The 19,588-nt window shown below is 45.9% G+C and overlaps 1 protein-coding gene across 15 annotated transcripts in view; it reads right to left on the bottom strand.

Annotated features, from left to right (window-relative positions):
* ASB5 (ankyrin repeat and SOCS box containing 5) overlaps positions 1–19,588 on the bottom strand; it is a 44,351-nt gene continuing 24,763 nt past the window's right edge. For 12 of the 15 annotated variants that reach the window (XM_074588413.1, XM_074588417.1, XM_074588415.1 and 9 more), the window contains 6 exons: positions 8,053–8,132; positions 6,844–6,951; positions 4,829–4,979; positions 4,575–4,709; positions 2,295–2,486; positions 1–624 (listed from right to left, as the gene is read on the bottom strand). In XM_074588413.1, the coding sequence (XP_074444514.1) occupies positions 497–624; positions 2,295–2,486; positions 4,575–4,709; positions 4,829–4,979; positions 6,844–6,951; positions 8,053–8,132 (794 nt within the window). In that variant the 3' untranslated portion in view covers positions 1–496. Of the gene's footprint in view, positions 625–2,294; positions 2,487–4,574; positions 4,710–4,828; positions 4,980–6,843; positions 6,952–8,052; positions 8,133–11,552; positions 11,621–12,498; positions 12,552–17,270; positions 17,599–19,588 lie in introns of those variants that run through there. The other 3 variants (XM_074588426.1, XM_074588425.1, XM_074588427.1) reach the window with 3 other exon arrangements.

Here is a 19,588-nt window from a genome sequence, read left to right as displayed (position 1 = left end):
TGGCATGTATTTGTTTTATTTTATCAATGTGTGTAGTCCACCGATCACCGAGTATTTTCAGGTACGCAAAGAATAGAAATTTAAAAACACATAAAATAATGACTCCAAATGGACAAACTTAACACATATAATAATGAAGCAACTCTGCGCGGTTCGGGCGTGCCAAACACATTTTAAAAGTATAAATACAATTAAAACTAAGAGCACTAAAGCTATTTAGTACGCGTTAAGCTGAAGCCATACAATCATTTCCCGACAGCAGCACACTAACTCAGCTCAGCCTGATCAGCACCTTGGCACCGGCTGCTAAATGGCTCCCGATTATTATTACAATATACCAACACCGCGTGTCAAAGATAGAGATTTTTTTTTTTTTTAAGTAATATGCAAAAAGGCTTTTTTTTTTTCCGCCCAGCAGTTCTTTAGAGAAAACGTACGATAAACAGAAAGAAGAGAAAGTACTGGTTATTCAAGTTTCCGAAGGTTAATTGCTACGTTATCTATACTGTAAGAAGTTCTTGAGTATTGTTGGCAACTGGAGCTGGGGGACGAGGTGCAGCCGGGCCCTCCCGATGTAATTTCGGATGCACAGTCGGCAGAGCTGGCACAGAGAGGACGGGGTGGCTGCAAACGAAGAAAGAGAGGAGTTTAATGAGACAACTAGAAAAGCTGGACGGCCAACAGACCTGGACAGTGAGTCTTGAGGCCGAGGGGAGACCTTCTCGCTCTCTACAGCTCCCTGAAAGGAGGGGGTAGCCAGGGGGGGTCGGGCTCTTCTCCCAAGGAACAGGCCATGGGACAAGAGGAAACGGCCTCAAGTTGCACCAGGGGAGGTTTAGGATGGATATTGGGAACAATTTCTTCATGGAAAGGGCTGTCAAGCATTGGAAGAGGCTGCCCAGGGCAGTGGTGGAGTCGCCATCCCTGGAGGGATTTCACAGCCGGGCAGACGCGGTGCTGAGGGACACGGGGTAGTGGGGGTTTGGGCAGGGTTGGGCTGATGGTTGGACTCGATGATCTGAAAGGTCCCTTCCAACCTGGGCAATTCTAGGATTCTATGAATAATGGTATTTCTAAAAAAAAAATAAAAAAAAAGTTCACATTTTGCAAATTTATCCTTTCCCTTCATTGCCTGCGTTGCCCTCGGGCTGCTGAAACCTTGGTAATAAGCAGAGAAATATTCAAAAAAGCAAGGTCAGGTCAGCAAATGGTTTGTGTTTTTTTAATGAAAAACCCGCTCCCAGAAAATCTCTGATGTCAACAACTTTACAAAACGGCAGGTTTTGGGGTTGGGTTTTTTTTTTTTTATTTATTCCTAGAGCAGGTGAAACCCGCGCTACGGCACCACGAGCTGCGCCCCCAGCGCGTCGCTACAAGAATGAACAGGGACAACCCCCCCCGGCCCCCGGGCCCCGTGCAACGGTCGCAGCAGCTCGTGGTGCCGCTTTGGCCCCCCCCGCCGCCTCCCCTGGCCCCCGCCGTCTCCCCGCTCCCCTCAGCACAAACACGGCGCCGCCTTCCCGCGCCCACCAATCCCCACGCGCGTCATGCCGCCTCATTTCTTGGACGCCTTTTTAAAAAAGGCTAAAAATCCCGCGCGCCGTGGTGATTGTGTGGTAACCAGCCGCCCGGTTATTGCTTGGTTTTAGGCTCTAGGTAGGTCGGCCTGAACAGATCCGCCTTTGGGCTATTCCCGAAGTCAACAGACCTTGCGGAGTTTTAAGGGACTTTAAGCGTCGACTCCTATTTCTCAGTTACTTACAATTCAAGTAAAGAAAACTTGGAAAACGAAACTTGTGCCTACAATCAAAATAACGTGCTTTATGGGCACCTTAAAAATCTATTTATTTATTTATTTATTTGATGTGCGCCTTAAAAAACAGCTTTTTTTTTTTTAATAATATTGGGACAGCTGGCCAAAACTAAATGTCATTTTCAGCTGAAAGGGAAATGTTCTGCTGCTTTTTTAACGAGGCGCGTGAGAGCCAATCCATCAAAATGCAGCTTTAATTGGGTAAACACCCGGTTACGCTAAGACGAGACTTTTTCAGCTGGGAGAACGTCTGGCGCTGCTCGGCCCGCAGGCTCTCGGGCCTCAGCCTCACCGACGCTGCGTATTTTTGTAGCTAGGAAGGAATTTTCCCGAATGTTAATATATGCCTTTCATAAGGCGCAATGCTGGCTTCCGTCACAGGGGTCGTTTGGGGTGGGGGGGGGGTGTTTGGTTTTTTTTGGGGGAGGGGGTGGGTTAAGAATTCCAAGGACAGTTGCAAAAGCAGAGGTGTGAAAGTTACCTTCGTGGAGGAGCAGCAGCCTCTCCACTAAACTGCTCGGAGCGGCTAAATCCACCGGCCTCTCCAAATCGGTGTTTTTGGCGTTGATGTCCGCCCCGAATTCCAGGAGCAGGCTGACGATCTCGGCGCTGGGCTGCTGGGCAGCGGCGTGCAGCGGCGTCTCCAAGTGTTTGCCTTTCTGCACGTTGGCACCTGGTGGGGAGATGACGTTACAAAAAAGGTGAGATGACGTTACAAAAGAAATAAAAAACAAAACAAAACAAAACCAAACCACAAAACCACCGCCCTAGAATGCCACAGTGAATTTAGCCAATTTATTACTTTTATTGCACTTTATATACTTCTATTTATACTTTATCTACTTTTATTACTTCTCACAGCTAACCCACCGGTGCTTATTTTTGACCCCATGCGCTTATGCTGGGGTTTATTACGTAGGCACAACTAGGTTTTGAGGGAAAAGCGAAAAAGAAGGAAAAGAAAAAATCCAATTAGGTCACGCGAGCGTCGCTGTTGCCCTCCCGATAAAAAAAGTACATTTTGTACCTGGTTAAGAAAATTTGCGTTACATAAAAATACACTTTCCCCCTTCAAGCCTCTAAAAAGAGCCACTGAACTGAAGTTCCGTATTTATATTTTTGTACGTACGCCAGCTCAAGAAGGAATCTAACTTTACAGTTTTATAGTTTTTCACGTGTTGAAGCTGGCGAAGGGTGTGAAGCAGATTCCCATCCCACCTTCACTGAGGATTTTCCTATAAAGGACTTAATTTTAATTAAGGTGGGGTACGCAGTCAAGAAAGCTAACAGGGAAAAAACGCCAAAGCATTAATTTTCCCAATCCACAGAATTCTCATTGTTACGCCTTTGTCTTGGTATTTGGATAAGGAATCGCTAATTTCCTTTAAATGAAAACGGACTAAATTAATTTGCAATAATGCATTTCTATTCAAGAAACAATTAGCCACCCAAGAGTTAAAAAAACTCGCTGGTGTGGAAGAATTTCCCTTCCAGGCAAGCTCTTCCTCCCCCAAAACCGCGTTTGCCCCACCAGTTTTCTAGACTATTCTAGCAGAAGGAAAGCCCAGATTTCTTAAGAAAGCTTCACTGATCCCGCGAGACCGAAAACTGGCTTCCGTACCAACTCTTCGCCCTGCCTCGACAATTTTTGCCTTATTAGTTCCCACTTGAGTAAAATAATTGGACGCTGTCAGAGGCCTCGCCATGAGGTTTGGCGGCTGAGTAACTCGCTCCTCTCAGTGTTAACAGTTTGAGGAGTCTTCCAGCGCGGCGTTCTCCGGCCCGTTCCATTGTCCGTTTGCTTTTCCGCTTCCCATACGGTCTCGTAAACCCATCGAATGTGAAAACATTCGGACTGACGGAAGTAGTTACTTCTATTCTCAGTTTACAGGCCCCTCTCTACACGGAGGAGTGCGGACTATGCCCTCCTGTTACTGCTTTTAATGTAGGGTACTATTTGAATCCCCAAACAGCCTGTTCATTCTCCTGTGGTTCTCAAACGTTCCAGTCACGAAATAGGAGAGTTGATCACACAAGGAGACTGACTTAATGAGAAACCACGTAACTGCTCGCTTAAGCTCTGAATGGCCTGTAATGAAGTAGAAAACCAACCGTGGCGCAGCGAGAGCCAGCCTGTCATCATTCGTATACATTTTTTCGTCCGTTCATTGTTCTGCAGGACACGAAAGCCCTGTATCTCAGTACGGCAAACGGCCAACGATGCTTTAGCTACGCCGATGGCGTCCCGGGACTGGTGCTGAGCCGCCAACGTCCCTTCTCCGTTGATTAAATAAATAATGGGAAATTTAGGATCGAATGCCTCTTACCTCTTCTCTCTGCAGCTCAGCCTCTACGCCTTGGAAAAAGATCGATCAGAACACGCTGAAAAGGGGCGGGACTGCCTCGCTAGTGAAAGCTCTGCTGAAAGCTCAGTCACTCCCGGATAAAATTCCTTCCTCAAAGCTGATTTTTTTTTTTTTTTTGGGGGGGGGGGGGGCTGTTCCTACAGAAAAGGAACATCTACAAAGCTGTAGTCGGCGGTGAAAATTTTGAACGCCCGTTCTTATCGGTCTCGCTCCCTTTTGCCCTCGTACGCTTGCTACGAGCGAAAGACACAGTAAGTTATTGTAAGCAAACACGCATCGCGGAGCGGGCCGAGCCCTGCACGCAAGGGTCCTGGTTGCAGTGAGCACCTGCGGAGGTGAGTGCAGTACGCTTCATATTACAAAGTAGTCCCGTTTTTAGTGAAATCACGACATACCTGCATAGAGAAGCTTCCGAATACAGTGGATCTGCTGTGAAACGCACGCTACGTACAGAGGCGTTCCTAAATGGGGAAGATCTTGGTCGACGTCGATCCCCCAGGAAATCAGCACCTCCAGGCACTCGCTGTGACCTGTCGGTACAGAGCAGGGCAGAGTGCGCTCGACGTCGGTAAGCTGTCTCGTGGGCAAAAACGGACACGCGGCCTTACATTCTTGAGACTTTGGCCAACGGCTGGGCGCGATTCCTTACCTCTGCTGGCGGCTTCGTGCGTTGGGGAGGGCAGGCAGGACTCCCACTGGGCTTTGGCGCCGTACTCCAGCAGGAGCTCGGCACACGCCGCGCTGCCTCGGGAGCACGCATTGAACAAAGGCGTCACTCCGTCTATCGTCGTAGCATTCACCTGGAACAGGGCAGAATCTTCTTAAGGACAGAATTGGAAGAAAGGTATTTTATTTTTTTTTTAACAGGAGATAGTTAGAAATTGCATTAAACCGCCCAAAATTGACGGGTTAGAACAATACAGCTTAACTGCCCGCTCCCTGTGCTCCTGTCTTCCTCTCTCCACACCCCGCAGCTGAAATCAGTTTACTATTTTTCCTGTTAAACTATGGTGAATAAACCAAAATACACCTGGAATACTAAAGAACACCCAGTAACATCTGGGCAATAAACAGTTTTCCAAAGTCATTGCCCGTAGCTTGTTGCACTGAACCTCGTGTGGTAATGGGGCAGTGGGGACCTTCTCCCCACAGCTCTCAAGAGCGCCAACTCCAGATTAAATGCCAGAATTATTTGCCATTTTCTGTGGTTTTAATCTCCAGGTCGCAGCGACACTTCACAGGATGGAGACAAAGGTAAGAGTACGGGCTCGCTGCTCTAATGCCAACCTCCCCACCTCGCTGAACGTTCCCAGGGTGAGGGAATGAGGAGAGGAACTCAGCAAATTTGTGAGGGCTGATGATGCGAAAGCTCTGGAGAGACACGGACCTGTTGGAGTGGGGCCAGAGGAGGCCCCGGAGATGCTGGGAGGGCTGGAGCCCCTCTGCTGTGGGGACAGGCTGAGAGAGCTGGGGGGGTTCAGCCTGGAGAAGAGAAGGCTCCGGGGAGACCTTCCAGCCCCTGCCAGTCCCTCAAGGGGCTCCAGGAAAGCTGGGGAGGGACTCTGGAGCAGGGAGGGGAGCCGTGGGACGAGGGGGAAGGGTTTTACACTGACAGAGGGGAGACTGAGATGAGATGTGAGGCAGAAATTCTTGGCTGTGAGGGCGGTGAGCCCCTGGCCCAGGGTGCCCAGAGAAGCTGTGGCTGCCCCATCCCTGGAGGGGTTCAAGGCCAGGTTGGACGGGGCTTGGAGCAACCTGGGCTGGTGGGAGGTGTCCCTGCCCAGGGCAGGGGGTGGCACTGGGGGGGCTTTAAGGTCCCTTCCAACCCAAAATCCTTGTGCTAGCTGAAGTAGACAGAAATTGGTTTTGGAAAGCATCTATGTATTTGTTTTCTTTTTCTGTAGCAACATAGACATGCTCCACATGGTTCTCAAAACTCCATTGTAAGGACAATAAATATTTCCATCACAAAGATCAGAGATTTGGGAAACGATGCATCTGAACTCTGATGTCAGCCGAGATTGTCGGGAAAGTGGTCTGTAAAGTCCCATTTTTGGCTGGGGTAACAGCAGCCAGCCTGGGTCAGGAGCACGGAGGAGAGCCAGTGATTTTTTGTACTCGGGTCACAAAACTCTTAAGAGCACAAAGGTGCCGTGTGACAGGAGATATTCCGAGATTAAAAGAACAGCCTTTGCAAGCCACTCAAAGCATGGGGAGACCAGCAAAGGAGGGGGACACGTGTTGGAGAAGAGAAATACCGCAATGGAATTCAGAGAAGAAATACGGCTGGTGCCGCGCTGCGAGCGGACTGCGCCCAGCTCCCTGCCCTGCCGCAGCTCCCATCCCCTCTCCCTGTTACTGTTCCTCTGTTTGCTCTCTGCTCTTACACGCATCATTACGTGGCTTGGTTGGCTGGCTCTTTTCTCCTTTAACCTAACATCTCTCTGATGACGTTTCTTTGACCCATCGCTTTCCTTTGCTAGCTTTCAGACGGCAGCTTACTGTAATTAAATGGGATTCAACGCAATCAATAGGGTGAGCAGAGGAAAATACCAATTAAAAAAACAACCATAAAATCAAGGAATATATCCTTCTCAGTTAAACCAAGGTTAGCATTGGACTTCATCTACAAAAAAAACCCCCAAAAAACCCAAAACCCCTTACATTTGCTCCTGCTTCAAGAAGGATTCTCGCACAGCCTACGTGGTCTCCCAGGCAGGCTTCATGGAGGGGAGTGACTTGGTCAATTGTCAGGGTGTCGACATTGTACCCCTACGCAAGACAGGAATGACAAACAACGATCACACAAAGGCTGTGAAGAGCCGTTTGCTCACACTACTGTTCACATGAATAGTTTGCAATACTCTAAATAAAACAGGCTGAAAACTCTACTTGCAACAAATAAATCTTCAGGGAGCGTAAAAAAAGAATCCTTCAACCAATCGGTGTAAGTTACAGCATAAAAGTAAGTTGTCAGCTCTTCTATTTGTTAAAGTCAGGAATCGGAATAGGATGTAGAGGGGATAAAGAAGATGGAAAGAGACTGTTGAGATGCACAGTGACGGGACAAAAGGCAACAGAGACAGTCGGAACACGGTGAATTCTAATTCGTTATATGGAAAAAAAGGTCTCTGGGGGGAGAGCGAGACCCTGGCCCAGGGGACCGGAGGGGCTGGGGCATCTCCACTCTCGGAGATCCTTCAAACTCAACCGGGCCCCGAGTCTAAGCCATCCTGGGATTCTCTGATCCTCTGATTTAGGGTCTGAAATGGCTAAAGCCATGCATTTTAGCGAGGAAAACACTTCTCGCATTGATAAAATCATCAAGCCCTTCAATTTTCCTGCAGTAGATGTTTGATTCTTAAAGAACTAATAATTGCATCTCTTGGCTTTCATCAAATGCATTCTGCAGTGCAATTTTTCAGTGTTGTAGTAGCTAATATGACAATACTGTAATATTAAAATTTAGCGGTTTACAGTCTCTCCCTTTGCTATTAACGAAATCTATTTGTTTTAAATCACAACTACGCAAACCCCAGAATCTTTCAGTGATTTTCCAGACTCGCTTTATTTACCCGAGGGCTTAAAGCCGTGGAACTACATTGACTTACGCCATGCAAGAGGGGAAGACCGATACACATTTAGATACAGTTTTGGTGAAGATTTTTTTGGGGGGGGGAAGTTTTAAAACATCCAGAGGGAAATATTGTTAAATATTCAGTTAATGCTTATCACATAAAAAATTCCTGAATGTGTATTGGACTGAAAAATTCAAGTGAAAAAAGCAAAGCACACTAAATCTGCGTTAACAATCTATGCTGAGAAATTAAGTAACATTACAAATGAAAGCAATTTTAAGAACACAGCCTTCACCTGTGACAATAAAGTCTTTAGAGAAAGAAGACGTCCTTGACTGGCTGCCTCATGCAGAGGTGAGCGATCTGCCCAAGAACCTATATAATAACAACATTTATTGAGTAAACCATGTGAATCAGAAGGATTTTGGAATGCACAGAGCAAAGCAGAAAATAAAATGCACAGAATGAAGTCAACCGTCCTGTGAAATTAACTATTTCCTCTTTAGAGACCGTATTTCAAATGATCGGTTCCCAGACAGTAAAAACAGCTCTATTATTAATAAACTGTCAACATCTATAATAATCGGTTACCTGGTGCAGAGAACAACACGCTGATACATTGATTTCAGTAATCTGATTTAATAACTTCATCAATTGCCGTATTTCCCACTGCTATTGTTGCGTTGCTTACTTAAAAAAATAACATAACTTAGTTCTGCACCTGGCACATAGAAATGCATAGACTTCAACAAATTGGTATTTGAACTTAAACCAGACGTCAACCTGCCTGAAAAAGTCCTGAAAAAGCTGGTGTATATGAAAATCAATACGGAAACCCTTCCGTACGATGAGATTAATCTGCGGCTACGACCCAAGAGCAGGGAGAGAAACACAGTGAGAATCACGCGAAACCAAACTGCTAGAGTAGAAATATGCTATTAAGTCTAAGTTCTCGTTCTAATAGGCTATTAGGGCTAAAAATAGTTAGGTGTGCTTAACGTAAAGGTTTGGCACTTACTTTAATTCCTTTATCAACCCCAAAAAAGAAAGGACAAATAAAAGGAAAGCCAACGACCACCCCGCCTTCGCGCACAGACCCCCCCTCGGCCCCCAGCCCAGGTCCCAGAGCCGCCCCGGGGCTCCCCATGAAGAACCTGCCCTTTCCTCCAGCGGACTGGCCGCTGGCCGCCATCCCCCGGCCAGGCTGGGCTTCAGCGTACGAATTCATCGTACGAACTGACACTGGAATAGGCTGCCCAGGGAGGTGGTGGAGTCCCCATCCCTGGATGTGTTTAAGACTCGTTTAGATGTGGTGTTAAGGGATATGGTGTAAGGGAGAACTTTGTAGAGTGGAGCTGATGGTTGGACTCGATGATCCCAAGAGTCTTTTCCAACCTAAATGATTCTATGATTCTATGAATTCTGCAAATCGAGGTTCGGGAGGCTGTGCAGGGAAGAACCATCTCCAAAACAGACGATGAACTGCCGGTATTTATTCCTGTTCACCAGAACCCTAAAACGCTAATATAATCGCTCATGTTGAGTTATACCAAGCCCCCCCAAATCCCCCAAGAAACGTAGAGAGATTGGAACGTTGGTAACAACGGCAGATAAATGTCTGGTTGTGAACTCTGTCCCTTGCCATGGCCCAGGACAGTCTGCAAAGCCACTTACTGCGTGTCAGTGACACGGCAATGACTTCCAAACGAGCAGGTTATTGCTCAGTCACTGGCAAGTCATCAGTCCGAGCTCTAATTAACGACTCATTAAAAACAGACCCTGGTTCTGTTTCTTATTGGAGCCCTTCTGTCCTCTAGCCTGTGTCAGAAAGTGCACTTTTTGGGTTACAATAAACAACCCCCCCAAATCACACGGGGAGCCAAAAAGAATACGGCTGCTCAACCCGGAAAGAAACCGGGGCATAGTTAAAAAGATATGAAATAGCGCACACTATGGAAATTGAGATAAATCCTCCATTCTCCTAGAGGTGTTGGTGAAAATAAACTTACTCGGACGTAAGAGTGCGTCTTCCCACAGAATGTACAACCACACCGCGGAGCTCAGCGCTGCTGGACGCTACGGGATCGAAAACTCCGCAGAACAAAAGCACAGCCGAGCATTTAAATTACCTTCAGACTTTATAAAGCTGATCACGGAAGCTAAAAAATACAGGAGATTAAAGCTTTGTAAACCTGATCTTAAAAATGGGAGATTTCCACTATGTCTGAGCATCCAGTATCTGGGAAGCCCCTTGTTCCCCTTCATCTCCGGGAGCAGATGGACCATAGGCAAGACCCAGCTCCCAAGACTCTCTCAGAATTATCTGCACTGAGCTCTGCCATCCGTGTGTGCCGGCGTAGGTACAGCCACGCACATTATTCCCTAAACCTTTTACTTTAGGTTTATTAAATGTAGTATTTTGCAATTCTTATTGCTAGTCAGAATAACAGCTTAAAAAAAAAACCCCACACAAAGTGATTTGGATTTTAAGGAGTACTATACTCCAAAAACTGAGCTCAGAAATTGTAAAGTGACCTGATTTTTACGAAACACCAGTATTTTCTCTGTCATCCCAAGAAGTTCAAGCGTATTCACCCCGTCGTAGGTTGGATGTGTGCCGTCACTATCAGAATTTTGACCAGTGTTTTCCTGCTTCCGCAGGAGCACCTGAAGCAGCACCCCGGCCGTTCTAACGCAAATGAATTCGATCCATGAATCTCTCCTGCTGGCAGCCGCAAAGAATTCCTCCAAAGGAACTAAAAGCTGGATTTAGAGGCTGCTTTGGAAATTTTGTCCCCCTGTCTTTACAGTTGAGAACCTCTCCCTTGAGAGTTTATCCTACTCTTAAATTAACGGGGGGCGGGGGGGAAGACACTTTATTAGAGAGAAAAACACCTACTAAAATTGTGTAACAAAATTTTTATGCCCATTAAATACACTCAGACTTTGGGTGTTTTTGTAGGCGTGTATCAAAGATGCAGGTAGAATCTGAAAGCAACACTTTTTCCCACCTTTCTTTCCCTCACCTCCTTCCCTCTCGGATAGCTCAGACGAATGTCCGTTAACGTCATTACTCCAGTGACGTTTGAGCGTCAAACGATGCCAGATCCCACCGTGAGCTCGGGCTGGCACCTCGACCCACCTAATATCCCTGCTGTCTTCAGGCAGAGACATCCCGCAGCTACCTGTCCCTGCTAAACCCATTAATTACAAAATGCTGGTACCATCTCCACTAGAAATAAAATCCGTGAGCAAAAATGCTGCAGAGAGATTTTGCGCAAACCAAGTTTGGGAAAAAAAAAAAAAACACAAAAACTTTCACGTTCCGACTGATTTATCAAGAAACACAGCAAGGGACAAGACAAGGGACAAGGGACAAGAACACGTTCAAAATGAATATGTAGCATAAATAAACATCAAAGGCGTCTTAAAATAAATTCTTTGTCTCGATGGCTGCCTTCTGCTCGCTGTGCCTCTCCCTTCGAAAGCATTAACAAGAATGTAAGCGGGGACGTGACTGCATCGGGGCTTGTCTGTGGCGGCAGAATTAGCAAGCAGAGTCTATTCCAAACCTGTTAATGCATTAATTCCCCCTGATGTCGTCTCTGACAGACGCTGAATACAAAGTCTCCCCCACTATATTTAGAAGGCGCGTTAGTTCCCAGCTCCCCGGTGTATCGCTTACCAGGGAGGGCAGCCTACATCGCTTTGTAAACGCAACGGGAAAAGAATCAACGTACTCACTGTATTAACCGGCGAAGTTCACGAAAAATTTACAAATGTATCATACAATACCTAAATCTCCATCTCCCCATGGCACTTCCAGCCAATTGCAATTATAAATCCTACTCATTTCTTTCAATCTGGAAAATAAAAAATAAATAAATAATAATAAAAAGTATCTGTTCTTAATAGCCGGGAGCTGTGTTGGGAAGGGGATCAGCAGCTCACTGTAATATCAACGTTCACCCTCCATTTTTCTTTTTTTTTTTTTTTTTTAACATTAACAACTTTTCAGCCTGCGTTTGCCTTCCAAGGCAGCTCAACTGGAATTTTAACGCAAGAGAAACTCATCGTGAAATCAGGAGAACCTTGAGCTGAGTACAACTGGAGGACAAACTCCTCCTGTTTTAACCTCCCGCAACGGGACACAGAGTTTCGTACGCTTAAAAATAAATATTAGTACATAGATTTCTCAGGGAAGCACTGCCAAATGTTCACCTGTTATTTTACCGCTTACTCCTAATGTACTTTAAAAGGAAATAAGCAACGCTATTCTGAACGTGATTCAAGGGCTATTGGATCCATGCCCTGAGCTGCGTTTTTCTTTTAGCAATTCGCTGTCGCCGCCGTTATCTTCTGAACAATTCCGCGGTTGTTAAATCGGGGGGGGGGGTTTGATAACCATTCTCATCAGCGAAAATCCCCCCAAGTGGGGACTCGCAATTCTGGCTTTGATCCATTTCTAAGTCATTAATGTTATTTTCTTCGTGTTTTCCTGCAGCCGTCGCTCCTTTACATCTACCCGCAGTTACCTGTAAACCATTCCTGCAGTTATGACCGTAGTAGTAAAATACTAAGTAAAAATATTTTTGTAGAAGTCATTAACTTTGGTCATCCCATCCTTTTGTCTTTATTTCTGAAAATTTGTGTAGTCATAAAACAAAACAAAACAAAACACCCAAACAAGTAACCCCACCCAACCAACTAACCAAAACCCAAAAACCAGGTTAAAAGGTACCTTAAAAAGTTGGGTTTTCTGAACAAGGAGGGCTGGAAAGGAATGAAAGCCTTCTCACTGACTTCCCTGGGAGAAGATTTAGGCTGGGGCTCAGCGCTTCAGAAGAAAATACAGCTCCGAGGGGAACCAGGTGGTGTCCCAGTCCTGGGGAGAAGGAGCATCGCCCGAGGGGAAGGGAGAAGGGAAGCCTGCCGCGGTTCTTTACTGGGAGAAGAGAAACACCGACTATTTGGGAAGCGTTGCAGCTAATGCGTGTTTCTGCGAAACCGACAAATGCTATGATTAAGCTCACCGCTGGTACCTTGTGTTCCTCAAGATGCATTCAGGGCGTTTCGGGTGGGGGCAACTGAAGCAACGGGCAGGATCAGTAACGGTAACAGAAAAACCCCGTAGCGTTATAGTCCCGAGACCAACGCGCTCACTCCGGTCGTTAAAACCGCCTGATATTTTGTATATGTAATTAAGTTCTAACAGACTTTTAACTATGAAACTACCCATTTGTTTAAAGCCCGCACAGGATAAAGAAGCGTGTCAACTACTTAACTGATACTTGATATTAAAAACTATTAAAGAGAATCTTAAGCCAAGGATTTAAAAGTTAAGAAATGCCTCTGCGGTGTTTAACTCCTTCGATCAGATATGACCAGCAAAACAGAAGCCACTTCTTTTGAACACGTGAAATTCCAACAATCAACACTGAATAACTCCAAAAGAATCAGAATTTAGGCTGGGCGTGATTAAAATATGTCTGAGAGGGAAGATGTAGTTCAAGTGGAATTTAAATATTTCAGTATTTCCAATAATCCTTGTTTTCATTTCACTGAAAATTATCTAACCGTAGATAAATATATACACATAAATATATAAACATAGGCATAGAAAAAATGAAACTTTGATTGGTTCAAACCAATATTCTTTCCAGCGTTTATCATCACGTGGACTTTGAAAAATTTGGGGATTTCATTCCAAATGCAAACGCCAACCGTTTCCTACCCTAGACAGCCACACAAAACACATCGCTCGTCCCACCCCGTTCTCCTTACGATCCCCCCCATGACCTGGCCACACGTTGCTTTTGCCATTCCAGTGCGGTATTGAAGGAATGTGTTAGTACTCAGATCATTTTGTGTCTCCGTATCTAGTAGGGTCTCTCGCTCTTTCAGACACGCTACCCAAGCCCTAAACTGACTATAACACTGGTAACTTCATATTGCCTTTTTCCTGGTATTCTCCCAGTAACAACAGAGTACTTCACACCCCCTGCTGAACCTATCTTCATAACATCATCCCTTCACGCTATTTTATAACTAAAGCAGCCAAAAGACAGAGAATTTTAATGCTTAAATTGTAAAACCAATGGAATAGCTTATTCCTTGCAGGGTACTCAAGCACGAGCGTGTACGCTGAAAGCACAGTTTAATTACAGTTATGAGAGCTTCCAGCTTCTGAAATTTCAGCCTGAGATAATAATAAACATGATCAGTCAAGAAACTTTTAGGTTAGATGATTGGTCTTAAAACACACAGGTGCCACGGCAAAGACAAGAACAAAATTTGCCTTTAGGGACATTAAAAAGTTAACCCTTTTTTCCTGCCCTTCACTGCACGCCTTCGAAGCTTTGCAACACGCAGGAAAACACAAGGCGTGTTTTTTCTGAGTACAAACCTCATGCATTCTCAGAACATCGTCCATATCACACATCCAACATCATCAAAAATCCTAAAAACACACAACAGCAAGATCCTGCTGGAAACGACCTGCTGGAGAGCAGCTCTGCAGAGAGGAACCTGGGAGTCCTGGTGGACAACAGGTTGCCCATGAGGCAGCAATGTGCCCTTGTGGCCAAGAAGGCCAAGGGCATCCTGGGGGGCATCAAGAAGAGTGTGGCCAGCAGGTGGAGGAAGGTCATCCTCCCTCTCTGCTCTGCCCTGGTGAGGCCACATCTGGAGCACTGGGTCCAGTTCTGGGCTCCCCGGTTCAAGAAAGACAAGGAACTACTGGAGAGTGTCCAGCGGAGGCTACAAAGACAATCAAGGGACTGGAGCATCTCTGTGCTGAGGAAAGTTGGAGAGCCCTGGAGAAGACCAAGAGGGGATCTCATCAATGCTCATCAACATCTAAAGGGCGAGTGTCAAGAGAATGGGGTCAGACTCTTTTCAGTGGTGCCCAGCGATAGGACAAGGAAATTCCATCTGAATTGAGATGACGATCATCTGAGATGACGATGGCTTTGGGGGAATGCGTGACGTGCCGAAGCCCTGAGCTCTTTTCATGACTGCAGCAACGCTGGCTGGGGGGTCATAAATCCACTGTGGCACGCTGCATCTGTTGCGCTAGTGGATGGTACGTTCTGCTGTGTCTTGAGTCCTTCTGGCGATAGATACGGCCGCTCTTTTCATGGCTCTTCTCTGACAGCAATGGGCCAAGGACGGGGCCAGTCTTTTCTCAGTCTTTTTTCCATGGTGCCCAGTGACAGGACAAGAGGTAACGGGCACAAACTTGACCAGAGGAAGTTCCTCTCAACATGAGGAGGAACTTCTTTGCTGTGAGGGTGGCAGAGCCCTGGCACAGGCTGCCCAGAGAGGTGGTGGAGTCTCCGACTCTGGAGACATTCCGACCCCGCCTGGACGCGTTCCTGTGCCACCTGCTGTGGGTGACCCTGCTCTGGCAGGGGGTGGGACTGGGTGATCTCCAGAGGTCCCTTCCAACCCCTGCCATTCTGTGATTCTGTGATTCTGAGACTTCTACATGGAGTAATTTTGCTCCTCAAATGCAGTCTCAGCCTTAATCCAGACTGCAGGCAATTTTCCCAGTATTTTTCCAGTATTCTCAGCATTTTCCCAGCCTGCAGAGAGTGAATCCAGCACGTGGCATAATCCCTAGCCGTAAAGGCAGTACCCAGCCGGGCAGCAAAGCTGGGTCAAGCGTGCTGATTTTTGCCACATCCAGGAGATTTTGGTAAAAGAGCCTGGTGGGGCCCCTCATGCCAGGAGGCTGCAGGCCTTTTCCTAGCCTGACTCTATCCTTTCGCCCTTACCATGACACACTCCACCCCCTGCATCACTTTTAGTCCATTTTCCAAGCCGTATATTTAATTACGTATTGCAGCGCCACGTGCCTTCCTCTTCCTCCACTCTGCACGGGTGCCTGCAGAACAAAGCCAGGTTTGGAGACCTCCACGGATGGGAACAGAGAGGGAAGAAAAGAGCCTGCCTTTGGATTTGATATTAAATATACCTGTTATTCCAGCGAACTGGAACAACCTCAACTGCAACAGAAGCCTCTCGGTACACCAAGCCGTCCATCAGGACATACACACACCCAGCTGGGCAATCCCAAAGAGGCTGTAAGGAACTGGACCGTGTTACTACGGAATCTTCAGGAAATTTTACTTTCCCTACTTTACTGTGATTTCAAAATTTTCAACATCTGACTAACTGTGGCCATTTGTAGGAACAGCAAAAGGGCCCAACCCTGCACCATCTCGAGGAGTGGCCAGTGCAAACATTGACCAACTTTTGCAAAGCTTCTTTTCAGTCTGAGGGAGAAGGTCCTAGGTTTTTGTGGGAAGTACTGACCTAACTAGGTGAAACGTTCATAAATAGAAGTTACGAAAGTCTATGATTCTGTGATTGATTCGGATTCTATGATTCTTACTACGGATCAGGAAGTCTCAGCCCAAACGGTGAACAATCTGAGAGGAAAAGATACATTGCATATTAAAACTGATGAATAAATATAACCGTACAGCACCACCGCATTCCATTAGGTACTTGGGAAGCTGTGGCAACTGTTGCTTAAATTCCTGAATATTGCTTAATTCTAAACTGGCGCTACTGGACATTAGCAAAGGTACTTTAAGAAAAACCTATAACATGTAGCTATGTTTTACAGGCTAAATTCATAATTATTTTTATGCATAATATATCAAATCGCTCTTTACTGTCTCCTCCTTCCATTGACTATTTTTTACATCTCCAGTTTTTCATTTGATATCCTATTATCACGAATGTCAAGCCTGATCTCGTTTTCTTTTTTGTTTCACTCCAAGCCTTATGAAATGGTCAATATTAATTGGAATTATGGTCACTTTTTAAAAAAATTCCTCTTAGACTCGCGATTACTCAAAGCTCCCTTCTGCACGCTTGTAGCATGACAAAATTAGGAAAATACGGCATGGAAAACAGAAGTCCTAAACACTTCTTTCTAATAGGTTTGTTCCTCATTGCTGCAAGCGTCAGTGTCCAGCAACTTAAATACCTCCGAATTAGTTCTCTACGCAAACCTTTATATTTTTGTCTTTAGTATCTTTGCATAGGACGAGAATTCTGTCACTTGTAGTTCCTCCATTGCCTCCTATTTCAGCTGCCTGTAAACTTCTCTTTATCTATAAAGTCGCATATGAAGTCGTTACTCCTCCCCCTCCTCTCATTCCCCCGCTCCCTGTTGTAAACAATTAGCCTCCGGTATCCAGTTACCCTGTGACAGGACAGCAAAAGCCAGGGTAAGTCAAGCCTTAAACGCTGGCGTAAAACAAATAGGGCACGTAAACAAGAAAAGGGATTTTAGATCAGCTGATACCAGCACAGAAAGATCAAAAGTAGCCTTCAACGCCCTTGTGTTAACCCACGCACGACAGTAAAGTGCCACTAAGATAACGCATGCATTTATATTATAGCTAGAAAAACACCCAGTTTCCAGCTAAAAGACCAGAAATCGGGTCAGCTTAGCAAAATTCAGCCCCCGGTGTGCGAAACGGCTGCTGTACTAACCTTGGCTGGTCAGAATACCCCAGCTAGCTTTTCGTTTCGCAGGACGCTCCCCTCGACTTTCTAAGCGTCTTTTGGGGAGGCTCTGGCTCCTCTGAAGGGCAGCGTTTGTTGTCATGACGTGGTGCTCCAGGGAAGCCCGGCTGGCATTGCTGCAGGTGCTCTGGGACGACGAACCTCCGCAAATGGATTCCTGCTACCTTTATTTAGTATTTTTTTTTTCCCCCCCCTCTTTTGGCTTTTTCACACAGGATCTCGCTGCTCGTACTGTAGAATGGCTACAACACCGAAACCCATTCGGCAACATTTACTAGCTCGGACTAGCGAGCACAGGGTGGGGGAAGGGAAGAACTGCTCTAGCATTTTCTATTTTTAAAACAGAGAAAGAATCAGCTTAGCTACAGCATGAGTCTTAACTATTTGCATGATTCAAGTGGAAAGGTGGTGTTAATTTTTTAACCATTTAACCAAAAAAGATTCCTAAAGCGTTAAGTATTCCATGGTTTGTTGCTCGAATAAAAAGCAGCCTAAAACAGAAAAACTAAAACTGCTTTATCAGAATGGCAATTCTTTTAATAATAGAAACAATAATTATTACTGTATGAAGCCTTACTGATACATAACTTCCAGTGAGGAGGGATTTTGGAATTCAGAAGAATCCGTGAAACTATGCGGTATTTTTCAGGATTTTTGTGGTGTTTGTATTTTCTGTGTGGTGGATTGGGGATTACGTGGTGTTTGTATTTGGGTTTCTTGTATTTTTTTTGTTTTGAAGAGGGGACAAGGTATCCTACAGACGTCAACGAGAAACTACATCCTGAATAAATAATAGCGTAGTTTGACTACCAAAATAGTTAAAAAAAAAGGATTTCACTGGTTAGTTTGAAAGTCTGATCATGTTACGAAAGTAAGGCTGTAGTCGTGTCAGGAGAAGCACAAGTCAATATTTTTCTTAAATAGTAACAAGGGCAACCACTACTGGTTTTTTTTTTTTGTTACTACGTGTTATGCTGGTACTGCCCAACGGCCATCTGCAGGGAGACGCAATCCACTGACATGAAAACTAGCCGTCTGTAAACTTTTAAAAAGGCAGTTAACATTTCTGGGTTTCATTAGTGCTGTTCCTTCCAGGTCCCTGACAAAAATGAATCCCCGAGACGTTGCAATAATACGCGGGTATTCAATGACATTTGCTACGTGCCTCTCGTTTTTCTTTAAGAGAAAACCCGGGGCCAGGTTATAGTTAGGCGGGGTGAGGGGAAGAAGAAGGAGCAGCTGCAAATTTCACCTTGAAAGGGGAGCCCACGAGAAGTGCCCTACGGGACGGGCGCTGCGCTCCCTACGCGGCCGAAGCAGGGGGGCTACGGCTCGGCTCGCCAGAGGGAACAAACCTGCCCTCTCCCGGGCATCATCCTGCCGTCAGAAAGTTGTTTTCCTCGGGTTTTATCCAGCTGAAGGGACCAGAATATCTCAGAGAATGAAATAAATGCTTCCGCACGTGCAGCAAGCAGGCTCCGCAGCTTAGCCTTGAACACAGCTTTTGCAAAAGGGCTCATTATAAAAAGGCGTATTATAAATATATCACTTTAATACTAGAATTACTTATTAAATTGTAGTGTTTTCTTCAAGTAAATCAATATCGGAAGATGAATGAACAGGAAACCTTACTAAGGATGCGCATACGTGTGTCAGTGTCAGGAAGACACCACCACGATTCTCCGGGTGAGAAATAACCGCTGACAATTTCTGTGCTTGCCATGGCTCCGAGGCTCACCGCGGTTTCACACTTCCTTTCCCTTTGGGATGGAATCCCAGGACTTTGAGGAGAAGGTGGCGGGGATCGGGATCAAGCAAAGCATCTGGCACTGCAGGGGGGGGGGAAGAGAAGACCTGCGTGTTTTTGTAGGAGTTTTGTGGGTGAGGCCGTCAGCTGAGAATGAAGCCGGGTGCCTCATACAACTTGTTTTCCACAAATATTCCAGCCCCCGTGGGTGTGATTCCCTTTTACTAGAGGTGTGGCTTGCAGGAGCAAGGACACCAGCAGACACACAGATGATGTGGCTCCAGGGTAGAGGGACCCCAGGGGAGGCAGCAGCACCCAGAGAGCACAGACTAACCCCAAAATCCGCCACTTTCCAGGCAAGGGCACGAGGAAAACGATCTCTATTCCACAGACACTTGCCACTCATTGTTGTTAAATTACTTTGGAGGACGTCAGAATCTTTTTTCATGCTTTAAAGAAAGCAAAGCTTATCCCATTCAGGACTCCAGGAGCAGCTTTGCAAGAGGACAAGAAGAAGCGGCCTCAATTTGCGCCAGGG

This window comes from Larus michahellis, chromosome 5 (genome assembly GCF_964199755.1).
Source record: "Larus michahellis chromosome 5, bLarMic1.1, whole genome shotgun sequence".
Classification (NCBI taxonomy): Eukaryota; Metazoa; Chordata; class Aves; order Charadriiformes; family Laridae; genus Larus; species Larus michahellis.
The sequence above is the reverse complement of the archived record's forward strand: the minus strand, read 5'-3'. Positions and strand labels throughout refer to the sequence as shown.